This window comes from Apodemus sylvaticus, chromosome 11, assembly GCF_947179515.1.
Source record: "Apodemus sylvaticus chromosome 11, mApoSyl1.1, whole genome shotgun sequence".
NCBI lineage: Eukaryota > Metazoa > Chordata > Mammalia > Rodentia > Muridae > Apodemus > Apodemus sylvaticus.
Window position 1 is genome coordinate 17,060,247 of NC_067482.1, and position 21,535 is coordinate 17,081,781.

The window sequence follows — 21,535 nt, forward strand, 5'->3', positions numbered from 1 at the left end:
AATTAGAAGGAAAAAGTAAAGTAAAGATAGATGACGGTCGCCTGGTATGTATAACATATGCCTTGTCCAACTGTCCTTTAGTGGTTGTGTGAAGGAGGCAGGATGGGCTGCCTGGATCTGGGAAGGCTTTCCTGAATCTGTGGACTCACTGCCCAGAATCAGGACACAATCAAAGGCATTTCTAGGAACAGTCACCTGCAAGAGCAGCTTCCCCTGTGGTGAGCTACTGTGCACAAAGCATTCTAGCTCCTGGGTACTTTGACCTTCCATGGGCTTTCTTAGCCCTAACAGAAAGGGACACACACCAGCACTGACTTCAGGAAAAAGAGAAACTCCAGGAGGGAAGAGTGTTGCATGAGTCAGGCAGGGAAACCCCAGATCCTGCCTGAGGACTGCTGGTCTATAAATGCTCCTGAGGCTCCTCAGGTTCAGTCTTCTCCCTGCTCTCTGCAAAGAAGGCGCAGCAGAGCCAAGGCAGGAGCAGCCGCTGCTGAGATGGACAGGCCTGGCACAGCCATAGCCCTGGCCGTCATCATCTGGGCCACAACCGTTCAAGGTATTTGGTACCTTTGGCTTCTGAGTCTGTCTGTTCCTTATGTTATTTTTCAAAATTCTTTTCTCTAAAATATACAGTATTTTTTTTAATAATTTACTTAAGTTCACATATTGGAAGTTCTAGCAATGGCAGCAAATGCTGAAAATCTTTAAAGAAAATGATTATTTTATGGATTTCTTCATCTTCTGATAATTATCTAGCAAGAGCCTTTAGCCCTCAATGTCTGTTCAGAGAATCTTATATGGGGATTGTGTTGGTATCCTGGAAAAATTAATGTTTTAACCATGAGACTGCTAATTTATTATGACCCAATACTTTCAGAATAGAGAAAAGGGAATTTCTTTCTGGCGATGGTTATAAACATGGCACACATAGAAATGCCATATATCACTTGAGGACAAGAGTGATTTAAGGGTAGTGTGGATACTGACAGCTCTCCATAAGCCTTCCAGTGAAGGCTGTTTCTAAACATTAACATCTCCCAGTAACTGACCCTGGAACTGCGTCTCCTGTGGTCTGATGGCTCTTATTTGATTATCACAGAAGACCGGGGCTAATTTAGATATGACGTTAGAGTGACACGCCAAACTATTTTTAGAACTCTTGATACCCTCATGAGATAAGAAATCTTTGTGGTTTCCCTGGGAGCATCTGCAAGCTGTCAAAGACCGTTTCAACTGTGGAAGACAACGTGGTTTATGATACTTAGTCTTAATGTAGAATTTGAACTTGGAATGACAAAGATCAAACGTATTATTAACCACTTGCTCATTTAGTAAAGAACAGATCACCAGCGGCCGTGAACTATACTTGTATACACGTTCAATCAGTCATAAAATAATTCAAAATAAAGACGGAAGAAAATAGCCACTTTGTTCTCTGGGTTGCTTACTGTGTGGGTGTTATATAGAGTAATCAAGTGCTGGGTTAGTAGCATGCCCATACTGTAATATAATTTCAGCAGTTGGGAGGCTGAGCTGGGGTAGGATGTAGTGAGTGCTTCAGGTTCTGGGTCATCCTGGGCTTTGCAGACAAGTCTGGTCCAAATAGCAAGTGAGTCCTGTCTGCAACCTAAATTAAATAATTAACAAAAATTAAGGAATGAAATAATCAAGGATGCAGCAAATTAGCCTAATGCAGACAGAAATATGATAGGGAGACTCAAAAACTTAATTTCAGTCTGCACAGATGAGGTTAACAGAGAGGTGCCTGCCATCCACTTCACAGCCCGGACTTGACCAGAGCTGTGGTCTGTTCCAGGCTTCAGTATGTTCAAAGGCGGTCGCTGCCTTTGCATCGGGCCCGGAGTGAAGGCGATCAAAATGGCAGCGATCGAGAAAGCTTCCGTCATTTACCCGAGTAACGGCTGCGACAAAGTTGAAGTGATGTATGTGATGGAGGTGACAGCGGTGTGGGTGCTTTTGTTTTGTTGATGTTTTCACACCAAAGTTTAAGACTATTTTATGTCTCCCTTACCAGCGTTACCCTGAAGCCTCCTCACAAGGGACAAAGGTGCCTGGATCCCAACTCCAAGCAAGGCCGCTTCATAAAGCAGGTAGGGCGTGAGCCGGCCAGGTCTGTGTGCTTTACCCACAAGAGCGCGCTGGGACACAGAGAACAGGCGGGAAGACCCCATTACCGTCCTAACAGAATCCTCCCCACCCCCCACCACATTGTTTTTACAGGTCAGCTCTTAATTACTGAAGAAACAAAACAACCCAGTAAGTAAAACTCTTCATTTTCTCATTTACAGACAATAGAAAAAAAGACATTTTTAAGGCGCCAGAACATGTGATGTCCTGGAGGAAAAAAAAAAAAAGTGACATCCTAAGGAGCATCTGACTGTGAACGCAGGAACCTGACCCTCTTCTGTCTTGGAATATGTATCCGTGTATTACCAGGTTGCAGGACTTTTCTAGGAGGTCTGATCCGTTTAAACTGTTCTGCTTGGCTATGAAAATATTTATCTCTAAGAGTCCTGTGTCTCTGTGTGCACACTCCGAGTTACCTTCTGTGGTTACAATGGGCGCATTGTTACTGGAGTCCAGCCCAATGCAGGACTCAAAAGCATCTGTGTGTGCTGTAAACCACTCCTCAAAGAATTTTTCATGCAAATAAACATTCCTTTCCCCAAATATCACGAGGCACAAGAACATCTAGGAAGACATTTCCACTTATTATCTTGTTTGTTCATTTAAAGAGGCTGTCATTCATGAGGAGCCCTGAAGACATTTCTGCCTTGTAGAAACTAGTAAGAACACGACTGTTTCCTGAGTTTGTCATACTGGCTTCCCACTGAGGAGGTCTAAAGGGGTTAAGATATGTATTTCCTGTACATCTGGTTTTATCTGTTTTTATCAGTGACAATAACCTGGATAGATTTTTTAAAATAAATTGGTTTTGCTGACCAGAGGAATGTTGAAAAACAAAAATCTGTGCACCTCTTTCTGTCTGTTTTCTGTGAGTCTGCCTTTAAGAAAAAAATGTAAATATGTAAATATGTGCTTTGTTCCTTTCCTTTTTCATACTGTGACTGGTGGGGATGGCTGGCCCTGTCTCTTTTTGAAAAGAATAAAAATTGTGTTTCTCTAGGAAGCTACTATAACTTATTAAATCATCAACAACTACATGCTTTCTAGATATTAAGATGCCTTTAGATTTTTTTTTTAGAGGTACATAGGTACTTGTCATCACGTAGAATTCTTTAGAAATATATTTCATGCCTTTAATCCCAGCACTTGGAGGCAGAGGCAGGCAGATCTCTGTGAGGTCCAGGCCAGATTGGTCTCTCAGAATAGCCAGGGCCACACAGAAAAACCTCATCTCCAAAAACTTAAAAAAAGAAGTATGTGTTGCTGAGGAGGAGTTGAGGATGAGAAGAAAATATGATTTAAAAAAGGTATTGTTAAAAATTTCAATAAAAAGAAATTACCTAGGTGTGGTGTTACACGCCTTTAGTTTCAGCACTTGAAAGGCAGAGGTAGGAGGATTTCTTGAGTTCAAGGTCAGCCAGGGCTACACATGGAAACCCTATGTTAAAATAAAATAAAATAAAATAAAATAAAATAAAATAAAAGAAATGCCCAAATGTAAAAGGAAGGAAGGAAGGAAGAAAGAAAGCAGTGTACTTCGATGGTGGTCATAAAGGACTCTATTCAACCTTACTTGGGATTGAAGGGGTTCTTCCTAGCTACTCCAACCCCACACCTTTCACCTTAAAATCTCTCCTAGTATGACTTTCTGAGCTTAGCCAAAACGGAAAACCAAAAGATTTCCTGCAAAGACCCAGCCAGGCTGTGTGTGCTGCGACTTTGAATGTGACAGCACACAGACACTGAAATAGCAGCAGTGACAGACACTATTACCAGTGGTTCCCTGACGCCCAGTGGCTTGACTCTCCTGGGTCCTTTCTACCCAGCTCCCTTATGTGTGTGTCCATTTTCCAATCATGACTGTCAGTCCATAGGTGCATAAACACGACACACCCGAATGTGGAGTCACCAAAACAAACAAACAAACAAACAGACCTGGCAACAGTACAGGATCTCTGCATCCACAACCAAAACTCAATTCAAAACTCATCAGGAGGCCGAGGTGTTTGCAGCTATGTTTGCCCACGCTTCATTGCAGGATGCCGCGACCACCTTGGTTCTGAGCACATAATATGTGCACCGTGGTGTGCATGCCATGACACGTGGAAACATGCTGTGAACAAAACGCAGTGAATGAGCCCTGTCTGAAGCACTCGCATTGAAGACCGCTACACACGCAGCAACCCGAAGTAGTTTTTACTGGGCATACAAAGGTTCCTGCTCTGACAGAAATATAATTGTTTAATTAGGAACAAAAAGGCTTTTCGTATTTTCTATTGTCAGCCCTCAGCATGTGAAATATCAAATTAGTGAATCTTTTTTTATTATTATTTTCTATATTCTTTGTTTACATTCCAAATGACTTCCCCTTTCCCAGTTTCCCCCTCCCCATATGTCCCATAAGCCTTCTTCTCTCCACACATTCTCCAATCACCTCCCTCCTTTTTCTCTGTCCTTATATTCCCCTCCAATGCTGGATCAGGCCTTTCCAGGATCAGGGCCCTCTCCTTACTTCTTCATGGGAGTCATTTGTTATGCTAATTGTGCCTTGGGTATCAGAGCTTCTGGCCTAGTTAATATCCACTTATCAGTGATTGCATTCCATGTATATTCTTTTGTGATTGGGTTACCTCACTTAGGATGATATTTTCCAGTTCCAACCATTTGCCTACAAATTTCATGAATTCATTGTTTTTAATTGCTGAGTAGTATTCCATTGTGTAAATATACCATATTTTCTGTATCCATTCCTCCATTGAGGGACATCTGGGTTCTTTCCAGCTTCTGGCTATTATAAATAAGGCTGCTATGAACGTAATGGAGCATGTGTCCTTATTGCATGCCGGAGAATCCTCTGGGTATATGCCCAGGAGAGGTATAGCAGGGTCCTCCGGAAGTGTCATGTCCAGTTTTCTGAGGAACCGCCAGACTGATTTCCATGGTGGTTGTACCATCTTACAATCCCACCAGCAGAGTGTTCCTCTTTCTCCACATCCTCGCCAACACCTGCTGTCTCCTGAGTTTTTAACCTTAGCCATTCTAACTGGTGTGAGGTGAAATCTCAGTTTTTTTTTTTTTTTTGTTTGTTTGTTTGTTTTGTTTTTTTTTGGATTCTTTTTTTTTTTTTTTCGAGACAGGGTTTCTCTGTATAGCCCTGGCTATCCTGGAACTCACTCTGTAGACCAGGCTGGCCTCGAACTCAGAAATCCGCCTGCCTCTGCCTCCCAGAGTGCTGGGATTACAGAGATCTTGAGCATTTCTTAAGGTGCTTCTCAGCCATCCGAATTTCTTCAGGTGAAAATTCTTTGTTTAGATCTGTACCCCATTTTTTAATAGGGCTATTTGGTTCCCTGGGGTTTAATTTCTTGAGTTCTTTGTATATATTGGATATTAGCCCTCTATCGGATGTAGGGTTGGTGAAGATCTTTTCCCAATTTGGTGGCTGCCGTTTTGACCTTTTGACAGTGTCCTTTGCCTTACAGAAACTTTGTAATTTTATGAGGCCCCATTTGTCAATTCTTGATCTTAGAGCATAAGCTATTGGTGTTCTGGTCAGGAACTTTCCCCCTGTGCCCACATCCTCAAGGGTCTTCCCCAGTTTCTTTTCAATTAGTTTCAGTGTGTCTGGTTAAATTAGTGCATCTTTGAGTTGGATTGTATTAGGATCTTTGATTTAAAAAAAAACAACTGCTTTTAAAGGACTGAGGATATAGCTAATAAATTTAAGTATTTCTGATGTGGTCAGCGCATACTTTGGCTTCTAAATAATACCCATTTACAAAACTGTTGTCTTTTTGGAAGGGGGACAGTAGCTTCTTCTTGTCTTAGTCACTAATTCTACTTTCAAGACAGTAGTAACTGGGCTGGGCAAGTCTGAAGTCATGACGTGATTTTCAACCTCAGTTTCCTGTAAGACCCAAAAAGAGTTTCTCCTGGAAGATGCGTGACAACTGGCCAGTCCAAACTCAGCAGTCACCCAAAGGGACAGTAGACAGGAGACTCCAGCATCAGCTGACAGCCCCTCCCCTGGTAGACCTCAATCTTAGAGGATCCCCAAAAGTGGCTCCAATGCTTTGGGGGTGGGGGGGGACTATATGCCTAGCGGTATTTTGTGTTCTTTTCTTTTTAGAGACTTTGAGTTTTGATTCCTCTTGCGATGTCCATCTGATTTTGCTGCTGGGGCTTTTCTTCCTTGCCAGTCAGATGCTTCCTTTTCCCTGTTCTCTTCTCCCTCCTGGGACGGGCACCGTGCCCTCCCTCACTTTTTTTGATATATCCTTGCTCTTTCTTTCACCCTCTCTCTTCCCCCATCTCTTTATCCATTCACTCACTATTCTCATTCACCCCCCCATCAATATTTAACTTCACAGTACACACTATTCACCATGTTATGATCTTTGGTGATGTATTAGTTGGGCTTTAATCATTGTCAGTGGGTTTCTTATTGGTTTGGCGGTGTCGCTGTTACAGTGGCTTGTTTCCCTTTGAGCAGGATGGGATCCTGAGCCCTCACAAGTAGGGTGCTGAGAAGATCCACAAATAAACCCCGAGACGTCTGCGAACCAACAGATGCACAAATCAAGAAACTAGATTCCAACGAACAATACAAACAAACAAACAAATAAACACCAACCAATCTAAAAATTGGGATACGGATCTAAACAGAGAATTCTCCATAGAGGAAACTCAAATGGCTCAGAAGCACTGACAGAAATGGTCAACACCCTTAGCCGCCAGTGAAATGTGAATCCAAATGACCCTGAGACTCCATGTCACAGCTGTCAGACGGGTGAAGATCAACAACACAAGCGATAGTTTGTGCTTGGCAGGATGTGGGACAAGAAGAACGCTCCTCCATTGCTGGTGGGAGTGCAAACTCATACAGCCAACATGGAAGTCCTCCTCAGGAAGACAGGCGTTGGTCTACCAGAACGACACTTGCTTAACCATCTCCACTGGTCTCTGTTCATAAGAGCTCAAATTGTGAAAAAAAACTCCATATCCTTCAACAGACGAATGGATAAAAAAAACATGGCACGTTTACACTATGGAGTATTACTCGGCTGTTAAAAACATGACATCGTGGTGCTCATTTAAGAGACTGACTGCACTGCTGGTCCATCAAGACGACTGCATACCCAGGGCCTGGTGGGTGGGTTTATGGGTAAAAGAGTTCGCCACCAAGCCTGACAACCTGAGTTTGATCCCCAGAGCCTACATGGTGGAAGAAGAGAACTGACTCCCATAAGCTGTCCTCTACAGGTGCACCGTGGGGTGCCTGTCCTCATCTTCCACACATGTACAAAATAAATAAATGTTCTAAAAATCAAATCAAAACAAAAACATGACAACATGAAATTTGGAGGCAAATGGGTAGAAGTTGGGGGAAAAAAACTTCATCCTGAGTGAGGTAACCCAGACCCGGAAAGATAAATATGGTGTATATTTGCTTATGTGTAGATATTAATCATTAGGTAAATGATAAACCAAGCTACAACCTTAGACGCGGAAAGGTCGGGTATAGCGGAAGAGACTGGGAGGGGGACATGTGGATCAATCTCTGTGGGAGGGGCAGATGGAATAGGTTTTATGGGTGGGGTGGGGATGGGGGGGCAAACAACGGTGAGGAGAAGGTCAGGTGGGGGGGGCAGAGAGACAGGGTTGAAGGAAGGAATGGAGGGAGAGACACTAGAATTAAGGGGCATCTGAGGAGTGGTTTGTGTTGGGGGTTGGTCCGGCGCTGCTGTGCATACAAATGCTAAATTCTGAACCTCAAGGCCTGTGTACTGGCTAGTTTCATGTGTCAACTTGACACAGGCTGGAGTTATCACAGAGAAAGGAGTTTCAGTTGGGGAAGTGCCTCCATGAGATCCAGCTGTGGGGCATTTTCTCAATTAGTGATCAAGTGGGGAGGGCCCCTTGTGGGTGGTACCACATTTGGGCTGGTGCTCCTGGGTTCTATAAGAGAGCAGGCTGAGCAAGCCAGGGGAAGTAAGCCAGTAAGGAACATCCCTCCATGGCCTCTGCATCAGCTCCTGTTTCTTGACCTGCTTGAGTTCCAGTCCTGACCTCCTTTAGTGATGAACTGCAACGTGGAAGTGTAAGCTCAATAAACCTTTTCCTCCCCAACTTGCTTCTTGGTCATGATATTTGTGCAGGAATAAAAACCCTGACTAAGACAGCCTGGTTGTCCCCAGACGAGTGACATCTTCTGTACACTGGCCTTTCTTGTGTACCTTGCTCCCCGATTTGAAGCAATCAGTTGAATAAAAGTGACTGCAGACAATTGCTGGGGCAGACAGAGGTAGGTGGGGTTTCAGTTACTAGGCTGGGGGCTCCAGGTAGGGAAAGAGAGGAGAGGAAGACAGAGAGAGGAGGAGGCCACCATGATAGGAGATGGACCATGAGGGCGTGGCCAGAAGTGCAACCCGAGGACAGACTGACAGAGCAAGCAGCCTGGGTGAGGCTCAAACAGCAGGTAACACTGGGCCTATGGACTGGACGTAAGTTACAATAGCTCATAACCTGCCCAATCCAGGCTTACGGCTTGTCACATAAAATACTAAGCTTTTATGTCGATTATACAGGCTAGCTAGAATAAATAAGTCCTTTATAGTATGAACACCTAGTGTAGTGTAAACTTCCTAATGTATCTGAAGGTGATCCTAATGAAGGCTCCAAATAATGAGGGAGACGGAGTCACAACTGGCTATCTAATGTCACCAAACGAACCAGGACTGGGTTACATCCAGTTGAGTTGTTGGCCAAAGGGGTCCCATCCCCAAACAACCTAGGCTGTTGCCAACACAATAGGTCAATCTCATCCCCTGAGCAGCACACCACAGAAGCCACTGCGCCACAAAAATCATCAAACCGGAGGCAGGCCCCTCCTTCCCACCCCAGCCTACCGCGTGGCAGTAAAATGCCCCACCCCCCAGGAGCTGTCCAAAATTGTAGCTCCTGTATTACTGTACCACATCTCCTGGGCCTGCAGCTGCCCAAGGCGTTGCGGGAGCTGTCCACGGTGGTGACGGCATCCTTGACTCAGTGGGAGCTGCCCCTCAGGAGCTGTCCACCTTCTTTCCTGCTGCACCCAACAGCTTTCCTGTAATGCCACCTCGGGAGCTGTCCACACCGGCAGCATCTCCTCTCCAGCCTCCTTCAACCCCCGCAGCCCAAAACCCTGAGCAGGAAACCCACCAATCCCTGAGCTCCCTCAAGCTGAGGACTTGAAATCCCACCAATCCTCACTCTGGAAATCTCCGCAGTGAGAAGCTCCACCCCCTTAGAACTCTTATATAAGCACTGCCTTTTTGTCCACTACCCTGTTGTCCGCTCCCAGGAGCAGAGGACCAACCATCCCTGGATTTGTCCCTCCACACCCTGGACCCGCCAATAAATCTCCTTCATGAGATTTCCTGCCTGTTGTGACTCTCCTGTCTGAAGAAGCTGAGAAGAAAAGATGCGGATCAGGGCTAAGGCTCCTAAGCTCCTCGGCTCAGCTGGGGGTCCCCCTCCCCCCCGGGGGGGGGGGCTGCAGCACCTCTGCTGAGGCGGTTTCCTCTCAGAGCTCCTGTGTCTCAGGATGCCCTTCCACTAGGATAGCTTCTTCCCTCAGATGGCTCCTGGGCTCCCAGGTCCCAGGATAGCCTTCCATCCGAGCAGAAACACAGTCACTCTCTACAAACTGACAGCAAGGCCCCCATCCTGAAGACAACACCCACACAACACACTGAACATGGAGAAGGTGCTACATAGACCCTTCGCCGGTGTCCTAGTGTCTTTGGTATGGGAAGGTACTCTGCAGGCTACCCTAAAACATAAACACCAACCCAGCCATGACACCTCTGATCTACAATCTGTCCTGCCTGCAAAATATATGCTAGGGCCATGGGGAGGATGGGGAGGAGGGGGGAGGAAAGGGAGGGTTTGGAAACTGTAATCAGGATTTATTTATGATAAAAGAATATTTTTAATAAAAGGAGGAGGGGAACAAAGGGCTTGAGCCAGGATAAGAAAATCCACACAAGCCAGGCGTGGTGGCGCACGCCTTATCCCAGCACTTGGGAGGCAGAGGCAGGCAGATTTCTGAGTTCGAGGCCAGCCTGGTCTACAGGGTGAGTTCCAGGACAGCCAGGACTACACAGAGAAACCCTGTCTCGAAAAAACAACAACAACAACAAAAACCCAAACAAACAAAAAGAAAACCCACACAATAGAAGCAGAACTCAAAGGTCCACAGAGGGCTCCATTTCTATTATATCATGGATTTATTTATACCAACTAATTCTTAAAACACACAACCATCAACTCCCACAACGTATTTTTTTCCGTTCACTGCTACTGCTTATGAACACCTTTCATTTATAATATAATTAGTGTATGGACTCTCAGCTTGATTTCTACAACAACGCTCAGACTGTTACTTTAACATTATAGTAAAAGATTTCTTGTTGGAAAAAAAAGTGTATCGTCTCAAATTCACAGCTGTATGTATCTTCTATTTTCCTGAAGTCCCCGAGAGACGTGCACTCCCTTTGACCTTGGTCAGAGTAAGAGGACTGCTTCTTCCTCAGTTTACACTTCTCAAGTTGAGGGAAAAAACCAATGTCCTTGTTTATTGATCCGAGTCATTGATATTCCTCACCAGCAGAGGGGGAGAGCAAAGTTAACATGAAGGCGGCACAGCAGTGCGCCCGGGGCTCGGGGCTAGACTGCCTGGGCTGAGGCTGGAACCTTGCTATGAGCCGTTCAAAAACAGTCTAAGTCTTTACTAGATTGAATGATACGGCCTCACACGGGTGAAAGCACGCAGTAAATGTTTACATGATTTTTAATACATTCTAACACTAAGCAGTTTACATGGATAGCGATATGGAAGCTGGCCACCTTGCATTCTCTGTGTTAAGAACCGTTCACGTATCGAGATTACCTGTGCTGAGGGTTTTCAACACATCTTCATCTACAGCCTTCCTGCTCTGGTAGAAGCGGAGAAGGAGAGACAGAGACACAAAGACAGAGGGCGGGCCAGCCAGGAAAGGGAGGAAGGCGGCTCGCCCCCCCCCCCCCCACCTGCTCTCTGCCTACCCTCTGTTTAATCGCTTCCCATTGCTGCTATTCCATGGCTTTCCCGGGTCTCCCGTCAGTTCATGGATTCCTGGGTCTCCCGTCAGTTCATGAATGCCCTCTGAATACCATGGGGATGGGAACCCTTTGGTCACTTTGATGACGCAAAGTATCAGCACTGCTTACTGTCCAGGGCAGTGTCGGGAGCTTGCTAGTGCCTGAGATGCACAGCTCAGGAGAATGCTGGCACAGTTCCATTATCACACATTTCTTGCTTTGTTTTATAGAAACAGGGTGGCTTACTCTGTAGCCTAGAACTTACGATGTATAGCAAACTGGCCTCAAACTTGTGGTAATGCCCCTGCCTTAGCATTCAGAATTCTGGGATTAAAGGTATGCTGACTACTACATGACTAGGATACATTTTCCTTGGTGCTCTCTTTGAAGAAAGAACCAGCAATCTAAATAAGACAGTGTCCTCGCTGTTTCCCTAACAGCTTTGTGGCAAATTATTATTATCACCATCATCTCTATCATCATCATCATCACCACTACCATCTGTTGACTTTTGAGACAAGGTATCTTTCTGAAGCCCAGGCTGACTTAGACACAAAGACACTCATTATATGCCTTGGCTGGTTTCAAACTCCCAGTGGTCCATCTTCGTCTGTCTCTCCAGTACTGCAGTTACTGACACCTACCACCTCATGCAGCACTGTTTTTTACTGGACCTCTGGGATACAGGCTGGACTGTCATTTTACTTAACGACCCGTGAACGTCTATCCCTAAGCCATGCATCTGGGTGTGTTTGTAACATGAAGACTTAGGACAGTCTCCACCCAAATCAAAGTCATTAAAGATCATCTATTTCTTCGCTACAGTCTTCCAAATCCAACGGAAACCGTACCCTGAACTCCGGCTTTAAATGTGTGGAAGACTGAATCAATGGAGTAGAAATGTAACTAAGCTGGTCTGTTTGGTTTGGTTCTATTTGGTCTGGCTTGGCTTGGTTTGGTTTTTCTCTGTGTAACCCTGGCTGCCCTGGAACCTGCTCTTGCAGACCAGGCGGGGCTTAAACTCAGAGATCCTACCTCTGCCTCCGGAGTGCTGGGATTAAAGGTGTGTGCCACCACACCTGACTTGAAAGTAAGTTCTTTAACTTTTATTTTCTTTCAAAGTGAGCCCTGAACAGGAAATACTGGCAGAGTGAACGCAACGAAAGCCTTGAGAATTATTGAAAGAAAAAGAATTTAAGTCATCATTTTCCTTCTTTTTTTTTTTTAATCCCCTCAAATACCTCCCATGCCGGGCTGGCAGGGACTGGAACATCAACATAAAACTCGCCACCCGCTCAGTGCCCGCAAGGGCAGACACAGTGCTGTGCCTACAGCCTCTCGTGCAAATGCGCACGCCCAGACAAGACGCTATGTGGCTGGCTTTGGGCTCGCCGAGCATTGTCGCAGGGGCAGTCGTGAGCTAGTTATCACGGAGGTACTATTTTAGTTGGTAGACCAGTTTTCCTGCTGCTTGTTTACTTTATTATGAAGTATCATTGCCTCTCATGGAGATGCTCCCCGCCCCGCCCCCAGACACTAGCTGCTAGTAATACCTGACTAGACCGGTTTTAAATGTGTTGCTTTAGAGTTTTCTTTGCACTTTTATCATCTGTAAGAATTTGTCATCTTTTTATCATCTGTAAGAATGTGTCATCTCGTCCCCGTTGTTTTAACCATCAGGACCGTTTCGTCACTGAAAGGGGTGTCCCTGCTTGTAAATGCAGTCTGTTAATATTTACCCATTGAGTAACCTGACTTACCAGCATAAGCCCTTTCTTCAGTTCTAGTGCTGACTTATCTACAGCCTGTGAACTTTGTATAAAAGCAAATAGATATCAATAGTGGTAACTGTGTCATCCAAAGAATTCCCCCACTGCAAACAAACAAACAACAACAACAACAAAAAAAAAACAGAAAAAAACAAAACAAAACAAAAACCAAAAAACCAAGAACTAAACCCAAAAGCCAGGACTATGGCAGAGCTCAGTGGCAGGGCATCAGCCAAGCATGTCTACGATTCTGGTTTGGATCTCCAGCACTAAAATAAAATCTAGTCACTGCGTGGTCTAAACCAGTGGCTCTCTGTGAGTTCAAGGCCAACCTGGTGTACAGAGTGAGGTCCGGGACAGCCAGGGCTATACAGAGAAACCCTGTCTGGAAGAGAAACAAGACAGTTTTCAACATTCCTAATGCTGTGGTCCCTTTATACAGTTCCCTGTGTTGTACTGACCACCAACCATTTAAGTATTTCCATTGCTATTCATTACGGTAATTTTACTATCGTTATCCATTTTAATGTGACTGTATGATGCGGGGGTGACTGTATGATGGGGGGGTGACTGTATGATGTAGGGGTGACTGTATGATGTGGGGGTGGAGACCCACAGGCTGAGAACCACCGGCAGGAGCGGCACACCTGGCATTCCCAGCCCCCCAAACACGCTCGCTCCTGCCAGCACCTCCTTTGCCCTGGGCTCAGGCTGCCAGGGAATGAAGAGACGTGTGTGTCATCGGGAAGCCTCGGAGCTGTCCACACAGCCAGTGCCAAGTCAGAGCCGAGAAGGGGAACTTGCTGACATTGGACATTGGACGGAGCGGTGCCCTGCAGCCAGGAGGGGAATCCCGTGTACACGCCCCAAAGCCTCTGCTTCTGAGCTTCTTCTAAGAGCTTTCATTTCTCAGAAGGCCCCCCCCCTTTTTTTTCTTTTCTTCAGGGGGTCTGTGCTCATAAGCATCTAAGAACAGGTTGTTTTTATTGGGTTTTATTTCTCTGGTCTGGTGCCCTAACCAGAGGCCAAATCTATGAAGTGGAAACTGAAACTAAGTTCTTTAACTCTCCCCCTCCCCGCCTCCGTCTCTCTCTCTCTCTCTCTCTCTCTCTCTCTCTCTCTCTCTCTCTCTCTCTCTCTCTCTCTCTAAGCGAATAAATACTATCAAAGTAAATGTGCCAAAAAAGCCTTGGGAATTGCTGAAAGAAAAATATATTTTAAAAGTAATCACTTTTTTCCCCTTTCCTCGTTTCCTTTCCTTTCCTTTCCTTTTTCCTTTCCTTTCCTTTTTCCTTTCCTTTCCTTTTTCCTTTCCTTTTTCCTTTCCTTTTTCCTTTCCTTTTTCCTTTCCTTTTTCCTTTCCTTTTTCCTTTCCTTTTTCCTTTCCTTTTTCCTTTCCTTTTTCCTTTCCTTTTTCCTTTCCTTTTTCCTTTCCTTTTTCCTTTCCTTTTTCCTTTCCTTTCCTTTCCTTTCCTTTCCTTTTCTTTTCTTTTCTTTTCCATTCAACTACCCTATGGATGTTAGCAGTGACTGGAACATTAAGAGCTGGTTTGCTACTGATGTACAAACCTCCCCTGTTCTGGAATGGTTTCCCACATCAGTTACATCCATGAGGTCGATGCCCTGTGCAGGCTCCCATGCAAAACAAGAGAAGGAATCTTTGTTTTGCTTCTGTTCTCGGCGGGCAGAACACAGACTACTCCTTGGCATTCCCAGGCACAGGGACACGAGTGGCCTGGATAGCCGCCCCAGTCCAGTCATCCCAGCTGTGGGAAGGCCCACCGCAGCAAGGAACAGACTTTTTAGTTTGCATCTTAGAGTGGGCATGGAGGCACGGGCCTTTAATCGTAAGCATTAAAGGATGGAGGCAGAGGCAGATGGATGGATATCTTTGAGTTCAAGGCTAGCATGATCTACATAGTGAGTTCCGGGACAGCCAGGGTTACATAGGAAGACCCTATCTTGAAAAACCAAAATAGTAATAATAATAGTAGTGAAAATAATTTGTCTTAGTCTTTATCAGATTTTTTTTTAGCATAATCAGCTCTCTAAAATCATGCTTACTGAGGATAATTGGGGACAATGGGTGTTCTGAGCCTGCAAAACTCAACTCCCGGTCCTACCCAGGGATCACTACCTCACTCCACTCTTCCAAGCTTCTGGACAGACTGATTGGGCGTGTGTGTGTGTGTGTGTGTGTGTGTGTGTGTGTGTGTGTGTCTGTGTGTGTATGGCCTGTACTTGCATGTGCTTCCCCTCCTGGTCATTTGTTTAAGCATACCTTATTCTTTTGTTTTGTTTTTCTTTGAGATGGGTTTTCTACACAGTCCTGGCTGTCCTGGAACTCACTATGTAGACAAGTCTAGCCTTAAACTTAGAGATCCACCTGTCTCCACCTCCCAAGTGCTAGGATCGAAGGTGTGTACTACCATGTGCAACCTGTAAGTATGTGTGAGTGTGTGTGTGTGTGTGTGTGTGTGTGAGAGAGAGAGAGAGAGAGAGAGAGAGAGAGAGAGAGAGAGAGAGAGAGAGAGAGAGAGAGACATGGCTTCTCTAATGTAGCCCTAGCTGTCCTGGAACTCGCTACATAGGCCAAGCTGTCCTGGAACTCAGAGATCTTCCTGCCTCTGCCCCCCAAGGGCTGGGATTACACTAAAGCTCACCTGAGGTTGAATTTTCAAGTGTCTTCAAAGCATTTCTGACCTTAGAGAGCTGACTCTTAGGAACTTCCATATTAGATACTATTTCAGTTATTTGACATTTGCCTTATAGTTGGTTGGTATTGTTTTTTGTTTTTACACATTTGAATATGTACGAAGAAATGCACATTTTTCTCCTAAAAATTCCACGATATGCATGCCATACTTGTGAAAATCTGTGTCAGAATTCAGTGCAAAAATGGTCTGTTCTAGTCAATAGGGCTGCTTTCAAGTACAAGTGACCGTTTATTGGGTAACACATATGTGCAACGTATGTATAATATAGTATCTTTCATTTTAGCATGAAAATCTGTGTAAAATAAGTCCAATTTAAACCTCTCCTAGGTGTTTAGTTCCAGAAATGCCGAAGAAGCCTCAAAGATGACTTCGGCCAAGTAGACAGACAGCAGGACGTCAGGAGCCTGAACCAAGGATCTGCTCTTCAGAGAGGCTGCATAGCCAAGTATTTGAGAGCATGGACTACAGAGATAGAGGTTCTGGATTCTTAACGGTGCTGAATGAAGAGAGACTAACAGATGCTTAACACCACATAATAGTTACTTTTTTCTCCTTAGTAAGGGGCTATTTGTCCATTTGCTAACTATCTACCTCAAATCTGTTTTTCCTTCACATCTTGACTGAGAACTTGTACAATAAAAATGTAAAACTGTCACCATGTATCTTTTCTTATTGTTTAATGGGAAACTGTTCAGCACCTCTTCCCAGCCTAAAAGTCTGCGGCCCCTACAGCGCAGCGCAGCGTCTCCTCTGCAGAAGCATGTTGGGAGAAACTGCTTGTGGAGTCCTCTCAGTAGCCTTCCCTCAGCAGAAGGTCACAAAACAGAAAGTCTCTTGGCTTCCATCTCTGCCCCATTCCCTTCCGTCTGTCCTTCCAGGTTCCACAGCTGTCCCATGATTTGCTCCGTTGAAAGCTTAGCTCTGTTCTTAGCTCTCTAGAAATTTCTACCTTTCCCAAGCAGCACCTCCCTCCCTGTTCTGGTGGCAGAGTTCCTGTTTCACAGCTCTAGTTGGTAGGTACAGGTTTCATTCTTGGCCTCTGCTGTCAAGTTTTGAACCAGTACACTCCAGTCTGCCCCATCCCAGGACGAATCGGCTCCATCCCTTCACCGGTATAACCTCTTTGTGAGATCTCTGCAATCTCACGCGCTGCTCTCCCGGGTTCTGGGTATCTGCTGCCTTCGCTGCTCTGCAGAGCGAGTTCTCATTCACTTTCACCCGTGCCCGGTTACCACACACTCACAAAGAAAACAAACCCTCCCTGACAGGCTCAGAGCTGGAGTAAATGATTAACTCTGCAATCCCTTTTGTAAGTCATGAGCATTACCTGCAGTTGGTGTAAAATCTAAAGTGACGCTTCGAGGCTTCTGTTCTGAATGCCTGTTCTAACTGTATATAAGTTCATTAAGTCGTAGAGACGTTGAGATCTGGCTAAATTTGGTGTGTGATTTTTTTTTAAAAAATTTATTCCAAGTTATTTTATAATAAAGTATGTAAAGAAACAAATTTCACAAAGATATAAAGCAAAAATAAAGCACAAGGATGCAACAAATGTAAAAACTGTTGTTTAGGACCTGACTTAAAGATCAGCTCTATGTTTTATTTAGGAGAGAAGGAACATGAGAATTAAAGCCATTTTCAAACATATTCTGCAATGCAATGCATCTGCTTTCTCAAACAGCTCATGCTTTGGAAAGTGAAACCTAACTCACTCATTAAAAATTAAAAGGAGAAAAGGAGCACAGGAGGGAAAAGGGAAATTCCGACCTCCTGGGTCACAATAAACACCAGCAATGCCCTGGTCTAACAGGGGACTTCCCTCGGAGGTTGTGAAGTCTTGCTGAGTCATCTCCAAAGCTAGCCAATCAGGACCCTGGGAGGGAAACTCTTTGTGGATAAATACTCCACAGCAGCAGGCACTTCATGAAGCGCTTCTTCCAAGCTGAGAGACATCCTGAGCTAACCTTCCAGAAGCCTTCTCTTTCAGCGCCATGAAGCCAACTACTGCCGTCATTTTCTGTCTCATGCTGCTGAGTCTGAGCGGGACTCAAGGTAAGGGACACCAAGGCTACTTAATTAACACAGTCAGAAGTCAGACTATTGAGCTCAGTTCTAGACACAGAATGCATTTAAGCTTCAGTGTGTGCCTATAAAGAGGGAAGCAGGAAGAAATCCCTTCATATGCAACATTTATCATATGCTGAGAAAAATAGAATAAGAGAAAGGGGACAAAGAAGGGAAGAAAGAGAGGAAAGGGGGAGGCAGGAAGGAGAAGGAGGGAGGAGAGAGGCAGGAGAAAGGGGGAAAGGGAGAGAGATAGAAAAGGGTAAGGTGTAGATGCCTCCTTACCTGAGTCTAACCAATACTGTGAGCAGTATGTAAGTGTGGGATTGCAGATGTCTCTTCAGCACATTCAGCCCTATGATACGATGGGGTGCACCTATCCACTGATTACACAGCAGTATGAGACAGGCTCTGCTGAACGCTACCTCGTCTGTTTTAAGTGCCTACCGGCCCCACCACTCTCTTCCTGCAGGGATCCCTCTCGCAAGAACGGTCCGCTGCACCTGCATCACGATCGATGACAGATCAGTGAAACCAAGGGCCTTAGAGAAGCTTGAAATCATCCCTGCGAGTCTATCCTGCCCACACGTTGAGATTATGTGAGTATAATCCCACCTGCCGATAACGTCCCTCATGTAACCGCAGAGTAAATCCATGAGGGGGATCAGGAAAGATCAGGAACCGGTCTGTGACTCTAACGAAGGCAAGGTGCCTGTATTCTGACATGGACCTGCGGGGCCATCAGCTCTGCTGGCCTGACGTTAATCTGAGTGTCTCACTCTTATTTCTATAGTGCCACGATGAAGAAGACTGACGAGAAGAGATGTCTGAATCCGGAATCTGAGGCCATCAAGAATTTATTAAAGAAAGCGGTCAGCCAAAAGAGGTTGGTTTGGTGTTGCTTTTTCAGGAAATGGCGGTCTGGGGAGTAGCCTCTGCCCTGGGCTTTGCTGTGGGGTGTTTGCCCTAAACTCATGGCACCCGCATGCGCTTTTCTGTCTCCATTTACACGGACACTGAGGCGTCATCTTAGGTTGTGCATTCCTAGTGTCTAGAAGCGGAGCAGTTAGAGCTGTGTAACGGGTAAAGCTGCCAAATGTCCCCTATTTCCTCACTTAAAAAACAAAAACAAACACAGCCCACCAGCTCCTATGACCAATAGAGATGATGTAGCAGAGGAAAATGTACCAAGCCTTTTTGCCCCAGGGTCTTTGGGTTCCCAAACTGAAGGCAGAATCTATTCCATTCAATACACTTCCCTCTTCCTACAGGTCTAAGAGAGCTCCATAACTGGAGAGAAGCCACTCCCCACAGTGCTGCGACCGGTGGACAGCAGACAGCCTGTCTCTCCATCACTTCCCTTTACCCCATGTACGGCTAGCCCTAATTGTCCCTGTTTCTTCTGAAAGGTGACCAACTGTGGTCACATCAGCTGCTACTCCTGAAGGATGATGGATAAATCATGGTCCTGAGATAAAACTCCAGAAGCAAGAATCCCCAACTCTTTAAGAGCTGGTCCGAGTCCTCGCTCGCTCAAGGAGCTGCGATGGCTCTCCTAGCTCTTGTTCTGTAAGCTATGTGGAGGTCCTATGGGGCGTCACCATGTGCCACGCCCCAGCCTGCTCCCCAACCCTGCCTCGTCTTCCCTAGCTTTAGGCTTGTCGGTTCTGAGTTCACCTGAGCTCTTTCGTTTCAAACGCAGTCCAAGTAAGACTACAAATTAAGTTTGTAAGAACAAACTTACCACCATCTTCCCAAGGGAATTTCATAACTCAGAATACTTACAGGAACCTGGAAATGTATGTGTAAATATTATTTAACAAAGGACTGTGCAAAGTAGAATTCCTAGATGTATTTTTTTGTATGTTTTTCATTGTATGTGGAAGAACTTGTGTCATTATGTATCAACGAGTAGCTAAAGTTTACATAGACAAGTGTTTTGAATGTTACATAATACAAAAGGTGTTGGATGCTTGTCAAAATAAAATGTACTGTATTGAAAGTCGGAAGAGACCAAAAGGGTAATAAAGTAATACTAACTGACATGAAATGCCATGAGTGTCATGTGACTGAGGAGTATTTCAGAGCTTTAGAGAATCAATGGCTTGGACAAGAAGTTGGGGCTGGTAGGAGACAAAGAAGTCAGGAGAATTCCCACGCCGCTCCTTGATTTAGCCTCCTTCGGGGCCCGCCCATCATGTAGGCTTCCTGTGACTGGGGAGGCAGAGAAGAAAAAGGCCTGACCTGGTGCATTTTCACTGTCAACTCCACACAACTAAGAGTCCCTGGGAGGAAGGTGGGCTTGGGCGGATCAGACTGGCCTGTGGCCATGGGTGGGTGATCACTGTGACTGGTGCTCAGTCTACTCAGGGCAGTGACACCCTGCACAGGTGGTCCCGGGTTACATAAGAAAACTGGCTTGGCATGAGCCAGGGGAAGCAAGCCAGCGTGCCAGCCAGTAGGCAGTCTTCCTCCGTGGTTTCCGCTCCAGCCCCTGCCCCGCCGGCCTCCTTCCCTTGGTGATAGACCATTACCTGGAAACATGAGTTAAATAAGCCCTTAAGTTGCTTTGGGGTCAGAGCGTTGGTAACAGCAACAGAAAGGACATCAGAACATACTCCCAGATCCAAGTTTCTCTAAGACATCTCTGCCGGGATGCTGCACTGAAGATTTTACAGGATGCAGTCAATTCATCTCCCTCCTGTCCCTGTGTCTTCACCTCTATTTTATAGCCTTGACTGTACCACCATCTGCCCAGTTCCCCAGAGAAAGAGCCCCCATTACCACTTCTCCCTCACCTCCTCTGTCCAGTGAGTGAACAAGGAGATAGATTCTGCAATACAGCTGTGTAGATTATTAGCTTCTGGAACGTAAGAAGCAGCTCATGGGGGTCTGCAAGATGGCTCAGCAGGTGCAGGCACCTGACACAAAGACTGAAGACCCCCAACCCTGAGTTCAGTGCCCAGGACCCCTAAGGACAGAAATGTCCTCGTGCCTGCAAGCTGTCCTCTGACTTTTACACCCATCCCATGGGATAGGTGCACTCCCAACCTGCATTCCCCACAAACACGGTGAAGACCTCTGAAGAATTCTCATGGATAAAATCAGACCAAAAGTTAAAAAGTATTAAGAATTTCACAAAATGCCCAAGAAGGAGGAAGAACAAAGTATGGATACCCTGGTCCTTTTTAGAAGGGGAAACAAAATACCCACAGAAGGAGATACAGAGACAAAGTGTGGAGCAGAGTCAGAGGGAAAGACCATTCAGAGACTGCCCCACCTAGTGAGCCATCCCATATACAGTTACAAAACCCAGACACTATTATCGATGCCCACAAGTGCTTGCTGACTGGAGCCCGAAACAACTGTCACCTGGGAGGTTGTCATGTCACCTAGTGCATGACAAATACAGAGGGGGACACTCTCAGCCAGCCATTGAACTGAGCACAGGGTTCTTAATGGAGGAGCTAGAGAAAGGACCCAAGGAGCTGAAGGGGTTTGCAGCTCCATAGGAGGAACAACGATATGAGCCACCTAGTACTCCCAGAGCTCCCAGGGACAAAACCATCAACCAGATGTTACCCATTGCTCCAGATGCATAGGCAGCAGAGAATGGCCTTGGAGGACATCGAAAGAAGGAGAGGCTCCTGGTCTTAGAAAGGCTCAGTGCCGCAGTGTGGGGGAATACCAGGACAGGGAAGTGGGAGGGGGTTG

At 45.6% G+C, this 21,535-nt stretch overlaps 3 protein-coding genes across 8 annotated transcripts in view; 2 read left to right on the forward strand and 1 right to left on the reverse strand.

Moving 5' to 3' along the window:
* Art3 (ADP-ribosyltransferase 3 (inactive)) overlaps positions 1-21,535 on the reverse strand; it is an 88,454-nt gene that overhangs the window by 54,872 nt on the left and 12,047 nt on the right. The window lies entirely within an intron of this gene.
* Positions 452-3,147, forward strand: Cxcl11 (C-X-C motif chemokine ligand 11). The gene is made up of 4 exons (XM_052198194.1): positions 452-556; positions 1,817-1,943; positions 2,036-2,111; positions 2,310-3,147. Exons 1-4 carry the CDS (start codon positions 496-498, stop codon positions 2,349-2,351), a joined length of 306 nt encoding a protein of 101 aa, XP_052054154.1. The 5' UTR covers positions 452-495; the 3' UTR covers positions 2,352-3,147.
* Positions 17,677-19,861, forward strand: Cxcl10 (C-X-C motif chemokine ligand 10). The gene is made up of 4 exons (XM_052198195.1): positions 17,677-17,809; positions 18,294-18,420; positions 18,615-18,707; positions 19,093-19,861. Exons 1-4 carry the CDS (start codon positions 17,749-17,751, stop codon positions 19,109-19,111), a joined length of 300 nt encoding a protein of 99 aa, XP_052054155.1. The 5' UTR covers positions 17,677-17,748; the 3' UTR covers positions 19,112-19,861.

Bases quoted from the DNA above. Each gene is read 5' to 3' on its own strand.
- Cxcl11 (XM_052198194.1), top strand. From the start codon at position 496: ATGGACAGGCCTGGCACAGCCATAGCCCTGGCCGTCATCATCTGGGCC. The intron at 557-1,816 runs GTATTTGGTACC...GGTCTGTTCCAG, and splicing joins CTGGGCCACAACCGTTCAAG to GCTTCAGTATGTTCAAAGGC. The intron at 2,112-2,309 runs GTAGGGCGTGAG...TCTCATTTACAG, and splicing joins AAGGCCGCTTCATAAAGCAG to ACAATAGAAAAAAAGACATT.
- Cxcl10 (XM_052198195.1), top strand. From the start codon at position 17,749: ATGAAGCCAACTACTGCCGTCATTTTCTGTCTCATGCTGCTGAGTCTG. The intron at 17,810-18,293 runs GTAAGGGACACC...CTCTTCCTGCAG, and splicing joins GAGTCTGAGCGGGACTCAAG to GGATCCCTCTCGCAAGAACG. The intron at 18,421-18,614 runs GTGAGTATAATC...TTATTTCTATAG, and splicing joins TGCCCACACGTTGAGATTAT to TGCCACGATGAAGAAGACTG.